The 9,107-nt window shown below is 40.2% G+C and overlaps 1 protein-coding gene across 1 annotated transcript in view; it reads left to right on the top strand.

The window, feature by feature from the left end:
• The first annotated feature begins 7,340 nt into the window (after positions 1 to 7,340).
• LOC129399910 (interleukin-36 gamma-like) overlaps positions 7,341 to 9,107 on the top strand; it is a 28,293-nt gene continuing 26,526 nt past the window's right edge. Inside the window, exon 1 of the mRNA XM_055121319.1 lies at positions 7,341 to 7,385. Within this exon, the coding sequence (XP_054977294.1) occupies positions 7,341 to 7,385 (45 nt within the window). The remainder of the gene's footprint in view (positions 7,386 to 9,107) is intronic.

Below are 9,107 nucleotides of genomic sequence, written 5' to 3'. Positions count from 1 at the left end.
TTCATTTATACTATTTTTGATGTCTTTTTTGGCAACGTATGCTAGGTGGTATATATTACTGAAAGAAAAATTATTTTTCTACATTATTTTGGTTTAATGATATGCTGAATCCATGATTACTTAAATATAGAAGTATATATTATATGTATTTTCAATGTTATGAAAGTATATTTTACAAATCTGGCATATTTTATCTGTGTTTCTGAGCTACAGTTATCAATTCTAAAGCACTGACCACAAATTCCATTATAAAAGTAAAAGGTAGCAAGTACTAGATTTATGATCTTAATGGGAGTGAATCTTATGCCTGGTGTGATTATCTATTGAAATGATTATACAATGCTTACTATAGATTACTCAAAAACTTAGGCAGATTTTCTAATGTTGAGTCTTCTACATTCTAGAGCAAATCTAAGGATTATAAAATATTCAATGCATTATAAACTTTGAGAACTGATATTTTATTTAGAATATTTTCACTGGCAAAAATGTTTTCATTGACATTTATAAATTAAATGAGGCTACTATTGGTATATTACAATAATGTTATTATTTATATTGTTATTATAATTATTTTTATTATCTGATTCTTAAATTATTTGCAGTTTTATTCATTTAGTTTTTGGCTTTTGGGTCACACCCAGTGGGGATGCTCAGGGGTTACACCTGGCACTGCTCAGGAAACCATATGGAATGCCAGGGATCAAACCTGGGTCGGATGAGTGCAAGGCAAATGCTCTACCCGCTGTAGTCTCTCTCCAACCTCCATTACCTGGCTATTAAACCAAAATAATACTCCTCAAAAAGAGTTGAATATTTTATTTGTGAAACACATTGTGTTGAGAGAAGTTAATTGTTTCTTGAAAGTTTGGTAGAATTCATCCTTAAAATCCAGCCTGAAACTGGATAGCTACCTGCAAAAAATGAACTCTGACCTCTGTCTAATGCCAGGCACAAAAGTCAGATCAAAGTGGATTAAAGACCTTAATATCAGACATGACTCTATAAGGTTCATAGAAGAAAATGTAGGCAGAACTCTCCATGACATTGAAGCTAAAAGCATCTTTAAGGACAAAACAGCACTGACCATGCAAGTGAAAGCAAACATAAACAAATGGGACTACATCAAACTAAGAAGCTTCTGCACTTCAAAAGAAACAGTGGCCAAAATACAGAAAGAGCCCACAGAATGGGAAAGAATATTTACCCAATACCCATCTGATAAGGGATTAATATCCAGGATATACAAGACACTAGTAGAATTGTATAAGAAAAAACCCTCCAACTCCATTAAAGAATGGGGAGAAGAAATGAACAAAAGTTTCCTCAAAAAAGAAATTCAAATGGCCAAAGGGAACATGAAAAAATGCTCCACATCACTAGTCATAGGGAGATGCAAACCAAAACAACAGTAAGATATCATCTCACACCACAGAGACTGGCACACATTCAAAAGAACAAAAGCAACCAGTGCTGGCGTGGATGTGGGGAAAAAGGGACGCTCCTTCACAGTTGGTGGGAATGCCGACTGGTCCAGCCTTTCTGGAAAACAATATGGACAGTCCTTCAAAAGCTAGAAATTGAGCTTCCATATGACCCTGCAATACCACTTCTGGTAATATATCCCGAGGATGCAAAAAAGCACAGTAGAAATGACATCTGTACCTATATATTCATTGCAGCACTGTTCACAATAGCCCAAATCTGGAGACAACCCAAGTACCCTAAAACAGATGACTGATTAAAGAAACTTTGGTACATCTACACAATGGAATACCACACAGCTGTTAGGAGAGATGAAGTCATGAAATTTGTTTATAAATGGATAAACATGGAGAGTATCATGCTAAGTGAAATGAGTCAGAAAGAGAGGGACAGACATAGAGGGACTGCACTCATTTGTGAAGTGTAGGGTAGCATCACATGAGGCTGACACCCAAGGATAGTAGATACAAGGGCCAGGGGGATTACCCCATAGTTGGAAGACTGCTTCATGAGCAGAAGGGAGAAGGGAGATGGAATAGAGAAGGGATCACTAAGAAAATGATGGCTGGAGGAACCAGTTGGGATGGAGATGCATGCTGAAAGTAGTGTTGCTGCTATAGTAGAGAGAGAGTGTGGGGAATATTGCCTGCGATAGAGGCAGGGGGAGGGTGGGAAAGGGGGGTTATACCCATGATATTGGTGGTGGGGAATGTGCACTGGTGGAGGGATGGGTGTTTGATCATTGTGAGACTGTAACCCAAACATGAAAGCTTGTAACTATGTCACGGTGATTCAATAAAAATTTTAAAAAATTAAAAAATTATCCCAGCCTGGGACTTTTTATAAAAGGAGATTCTAGGGTCAGTTTATCAACTGCTTATGGCACATCCAAATTATATATTTTTTTCTTATTTAAAAGCTTTATTTCGTGTAAGCTTATCTATTTCATTTAGACTTCCAAAATTTTGAAGGTAGGTTTTCACCATACTTTTTTGTTTAGAAACTTGACTGTGGTTTTGCTGGTATCCTAATGTTAAACAGTGCTTTTAGATAATAATTTTTTCTTAATGATATTTATCTTCTCTTTGCTGAATAACTCAATAGAACTCATGTCGTTAACTTCAGTATCTTCTATTCACTATGGTTTTTTGGGTGGGAAGGAGAGTTTAAAAATTTGAAAATATAAAGAGATGAAATGATTGTACATAGGGTAGGCCAATTATCTTGCATGCAGCCAACCCAGGTTCAATTCTCAGCACCCAATATGCTTTCCCCCCAAGATTCACCAGAAGTGGTTCCTCAACACAGAGCCAGGAATAAGCCCTAAGCATTGCCTGGTATGGCCCAGAAACAAAACAATTGGAAATATGGAGAGTCTAGCTAGAAAATGCTTTCCAAGCACAGTAGAAATGACATCTGCACCTATATGTTCATTGCAACACTTCACAATAGCCAAAATCTGGAAACAACCCAAGTGCCCGAGAATAGACGACTGGTTAAAGAAACTGGTACATCTACACAATGGAATACTATGAAGCTGTTAGGAGAGGTGAAGTCATAAAATTTGCTTATAAGTGGGTAGGCATGGAGAGTATTATGCTATGTGAAATGAGTCAGAAAGAAAGGATATAGAAGGACTGCACTCATTTGTGGAGGACAAAACAACATAACATGAAACTGACACCCAAGGACAATAGGTATAAGGGTCAGGAAGATTGCTCCATAGTTGGAAGCCTGCCTCATGAACGGGTGGGAAAAGAACAGCTGGAATAGAGAAGGGATCACTAAGAAAATGATGGTTGGAGGAATCCATTGGGATGGGAGATGTGTGCTAAAACTAGATGAAGGATCAAGCATGATAACCTCTCAGTATCTGCAATGCAATACTGTCTGCCATGGAGACAGTGGGAGGGTGGAAAAAGTGGGGGTATACTGGATGGTGGAGAATGTGCACTGGTGGAGAGATGGGTGTTTGATCATTGTGTAACTCAGACATGAAAGCTTGTAATTGTATCTCATGGTGAATCAATAAAATTATAAAAAAAAGAAAGATAATGCTTTGTAAATACACACAAAACGCCTAGACCTACTCCTGAAGAATTTTATTTATACTTCCAAAATACTCGAGTGAAATCTTGAAAAAGTAAAACTAAACTATTCTATTCTGTTTTTTCCTGGTTGCATTTTTTTCTTTCTCAGATTATATTCTTAAAGACCTAAACTATTTTGCCCAGGGGACTATCCCAACCTTGCGGCTATTGTTAGGGAAATGATTTCCCACAGCATGTCAGTCTTTGTAGGATGAGTCACCTGGAGATACCATGGTAGATGGAGACAGCTACAAGGAGGGACACTAGTTTGTAATTGTTCCTCAACCTTTTGTACCTCAGCCTCTTCTGATCTTTGCAACTTTCCCAAGTGTGCAACTCAAGGACACAAGAAAAAGGTAGAGATCAAAGTAGATCCAATTCTCTACTTTTTATTCTGCTAGTTGTCCTGTCCCTCGGAACTCTATAACAAGGTTCATGAGGAGAGGGTGCAAGAGTGATAGGGAGAGGGGAGACAAACACACATACAGAGAGAGGTGAGCAAAAGCTACTTTATTGTAACTCCACAGTGCTTATGTATGCTTAAGTTTCAATCTACTTGAGTCATAGCCTTTAGGTAAAACTAGAAGTAACTTATGGCACTCAGGGCAACTAGGGGAGGTAACAATAGATATCCAGAAGACTGATCTATCTGTTTCTGTTGGTTAACCATCCTGTTCCAAGACACTCTCCATTTCTGTCTTTATTTATCTCTAACTAAGGAAGTGGAAGGAACCTGTAGTTACTCACCCCAGGTAGACAAAGACTCAACTTTCTGTGGCTGCCACTTTTGTTTGCCTTTGTATCAGAGATGAAGTGGTGCAATACAAGCACAATACAGGCACCGATCCATTGCAATTGTCACCTAGTATTAGAGAAGTTTCTGCCCCAGTCATGCTACATAACAAACAAAACTTCAGGATTTAGAACAGTCATTTATTTTGCTCTTTCTCTATGGACTCAGTATCGGTTCAGCTGATCTCACATGGATTAGCTTCTCTCCAAAGTTGTGGATCAAAATCTGCTAGATTCCCCTTATTTGTAGTTTGTATCCAGGACTCAGATGGAAGATGCATTCTTAGAGCCTTCTCCTTTCATAGCAGAGGATAGGAATTCCAAGGGGCTTCCATAGACTCCCAAGCACCGTGTGTGTGTGTGTGTGTGTGTGTGTGTGTGTGTGTGTGTAAAGAGGGGGGAGTGGAAGCAGGGGAAGGAACACCACATACCTAGTGTTGTTCAGAGATTATTTTCTACTCAGTTCTTAGCAGTTCCTCCTGGCATTATCTGGGGAACTATGCAATGTCAGGACTCAAATTCAGCGCTTCTGTATGCAAAACATTTCCTCTAGTCCATTCAGCTACTTTTTTTCTTAACTTGTGACTGTTTCACTCTCATGTCTGCCCACATCCAACTGGCCTGAAAAAGCATATGACAAGACATCAAGGAAATACACTCCACCCACATGGAAGGGAAGAGCAGGTAGATATGGAAGACTTATGGACAAATAATACAATTTGCCTATTCCTATAGCCCTTCACATGTTAGTGGGCATGCACACTACAAAGGACAAGGTGATGAAGAACATAAGCACTTATCAGGAGCCACTGAGTATCCTTGTGAGCCTGAGTTATTTCTGTAGTAACAATATGGGGATGTACTTAAAGAGGCAGTCAAAGACAAACTTGAGAGTCAGATATGTCTGGACACACTGGCCCAGTTGCTATTTGGAGCACATACTATAGAGAAAAAAGATAACTTCAAAGGGATGAATCATCCTTCAAGAAATCAAAGCTAGGTTGGGCAAGCTTAACACAGTACAGCACCTTGGTCATTAGGAAGTTGTAGAAACTTTGAATTTATTCATAATCTATGGCTCAGATTTGTCTCCCGGGGCGATTTTTTTTGCCTCCATCTGCACCTCAAGGATGCAGATCTCTCAGTTCCAGGATTGGTCAGCACAATACCGATCCAAGAACACTTCAAGGACACAAGAAGCAGGAGTGAACTGGTTAGAAGAACCAAGCCCATCCTCAAGATCAACAGGGGACGCTCACTAGGACACTGAAAGGTAGCACTATTTGTAAATCAAACTGGTGAGATCTGAAGAATTTGAAGTCATTAAAAATTATCATGAATCCACTTTCAATGTGTCCCAGCCTGCAGTCTGGTGACAAGACTGGTTAGACTCAGGTGACATGTGCAGAGCATGGCAGTGGCACTATTGATGACAGGAGCAATGGTTGAATGTACCACTGGTCTGGGAACCTGTAGTGGACTGTGGTAAACCAGCAGTATTTGAAATAGAGTCCTAGAGTCCTTAAAAAAGTGTTACAGAAGCAAAAGAACACTCTCATGCACTCAATGTTTGCTTATGATGACCTGGGATCTCTTTCAGAGAAATTAATTGATAGTACAACTTTCCAGGGATGGTGACTTCTCTGATGTCCTTGAGAGTTTGGGGCATCAGAGTGTACCCTAGAATTTTCTGCTAAAACATTCACCTTAAATTCTAAATTTCTAAAATATAAACAGAAAGTCAGACAGTGATCCAGCCCTCGTCATGCTCCCTGAGAAGTTTTTGTGACCGCAGATCATGGAAAGGGAAAATCTAGTAAACCCAGTGTGGAAAATCATTATAGAGCCATGCATGATTCTCAGTTCGTGTAGGATTTTAGATCAGAGCTGACACCAGAACATCAGTAGGCAAAGCCCAGCACATAAAGAGTTAACTGACAAAAAATATCTTGTGTCAAGCTTTCTGGAGATAATGAAACGGGATATGGAAGGAAACCTGGGAATATTGGTAGGGGGAAGTTGGAAGAAAGTGGTGGGATCAGCGCTGCAATATTGTAAGTCTAAAACTCAACCATAAATAACTTTGTAAATCATCATCATCATCATCATCATCATCATCATCATTATCTCATCATCATCCCATTGATCATCGAATTCCTCTAGTGGTCTCAGTAATGTCTCCGTTTGTCCTAACTCTGAGATTTTAGAAGCCTCTCTTTACTCGTCCTTCCCAACGATGCCGCATTGGAGGCTCTTTCAGGGTCAGGGGAATGAGACCCAGCATTGTTGCTGGTTTGGGCATATGAATACACCATGGGGAGTTTGTGAGGCTCTCCCATGTGGGCAGGAAACCCTCAGTAGCTTGCTAGGTTCTCCCAGAGAGAGAAGTAGGCTATAAGATGTCGCTTCCAGGAGCTTGGTTTTAAGTCTCTGGATGTTGGCCATTAATGGGATTACATGGCGCCAGGGGCAGTCCCCTGGGTCTGATGCCTAGCTACCCGAAAATGAGAAATCTAGGGGGAAGAGACCCAGCTCCGATCTGAGCAGGCTTGGAGGTCTCAGCCCCGGGTCCCAGACGCCTGGGTTCCTCTGCCAGTACCTTCATGTGTAAGGCTCATCTGAATGTGTGGAGAGGGGCCTTGAGCATGGCTGTGGCTGGGTTTCAGAGGTCTTCAGCCATGGGAGCTCTGCTCAGGGAGGAGAGGGAAGCTGGAGCCCACCCCCTCCGAGGGGCCCCGAAGACAGCCAGGTGTGCGGGCAAGAGACTCTCTTACTTTGTAAATCACAGTTCCTTAATTTTACAATGTGTTGATTGAAAAATTAAATAAATAAAACTTGAGGCTCTCACTCCACCCATCCTCCTCCATCTCCTGATGAACTCACTACTTAATATCCAAGTTCAAAACAATATTGTGTGTGACTAATCTCTAGTTTTTAGGCTCTGGAGGCAGGAGACCTGCATCGAAAGAGACCATGGATTCAAAGAAGGAGATCCTGCATGTTGGGGAGCTAAGAATGGTAAGCTGATGGGGCCAGAGTAATAGTACACCAAGGTGTTTGCCTTGCACATGGCTGACCCAGGTTCAATCCTAGGCATTCCATATAGTCCCCTGAGCACCACCAGGAGTAATTCCTGAGTGAAAAGCCAGTAGTAATCTCTGAGCATCACTAGCAGTGACCCCAAACAAAAACAAATGAACAAAAGAATGGTAAGATGGCACCAGTTTCAAGCAGTGGGTCAGACCTACTCTATTCTGCTCCTTAAAAGACAGAGATCTCCAGGGAGAAGTAGAGATGTTTAATCAACATTCACAATTCAAGGTACTGGTGACTTTAGCACAATTAGCTTATTAAGAAAAGTTTCTTCCCCTTTTTGTCATCCCTGATAAACATCTGCAACTACCAGACTCTTGGACTACCAAGACTCACCCTGTATCACATGAAATGCAGAGGAGATCTAAAAAATTGTAAGACTGAGACTGCTCCCTATTTTTTTAGAATACTGAAAAGTACAAAACCAGAGGACACTACCAAAGTCAAGGATACTGGATACCTGTGGTCAGTCCTAGTGAAAAGGTCTATTGAGTTCAGAGGTGAACCTACCCAGGAGAGATAGTAGCAAAACATTCCATACCTATGCTACCCAAAGTGGCAATTGAAGAAAACTGACAGATGGACAATGCCATACTTTGATCACACATTTAGAGTTCTCAGGAGATTAAAAAAATTTTTTTTTAAAATAAATCACTATAGCATCACCTAGTGGAAAAACAAAGAAATTACAATAAAAGAATAAAAGAATGAGTCTCCAGTAATTAATTAGATTACTGATTAGGAAATGAGAAGTCTATCAGAGGATGAATTTATAATAACTATTAAAACAGTACAAGTTCAGCAAGAAATTGAAGAATATGCAAATAGTGTTTTTTCACACCCAAATTGAGAGTTAATTTCAACCAAAATTCAGCCTGGCTGTTGGATTCTATAGAACCTGAAAAACCAGATGCCAGAAATTGATCAAACACTTCTGAAGTTCATATGAAACAACAAGCCTCCAGGAATAACTAAAGCAATTCTTGCGGGGAAAAAGATGGGAGGCATCACCTTCCCCAACCTCAAACTGTACTACAGAGTGGTAATAATTAAAACAGCATGTTTGGGGACAAAGACAGATCCATAGACCAATGGATTGGGATTGAATATCCTTACACACACCCTCAAATATATGATCATCCAATCTTTGATAAAGGACCAAGAAATATAAAGTGGAGCAAGGAAAGCTTCTTTAACAAGTGGTGCTGGCAAAACTGGACAACTACATGCTAAAAAAATAAAAAAGGGCTCAGAGCTCTACCTAACACCATGCACAAAAATCAGATCAAAATGGATTAAAAACCTCAACATCAGACCAGAATCCATAAAGTACATTGAAGAAAAGGTCGGCAAAACCCTCCAGGACTTTGAAGCTAAAGGTATCCCTTACCCCAGTAGGGATATTCTTGATAACCTATTAGTATCAATATTTTAAACTACATTACTCCAATGAGGGGTGGGGAGAGAGAGAGAGAGCGAGAGAGAGAGAGAGAGAGAGAGAGAAGAACCTGTCAAAGAGGCAAGCCAGGGTGGGAGTGCGTGGTGGGGAGTGATGGAAAGGAACCTGGGGACACTGATGCTGGGAAATGTTTACAGTGGTGGAGGCATGCATGTTGGAATACTATATGATTGAAATTCAATCATGAA

The sequence above is a fragment of the Sorex araneus genome, chromosome X (genome assembly GCF_027595985.1).
Source record: "Sorex araneus isolate mSorAra2 chromosome X, mSorAra2.pri, whole genome shotgun sequence".
NCBI lineage: Eukaryota > Metazoa > Chordata > Mammalia > Eulipotyphla > Soricidae > Sorex > Sorex araneus.
This window is presented reverse-complemented; position numbering and strand designations above follow the sequence as displayed.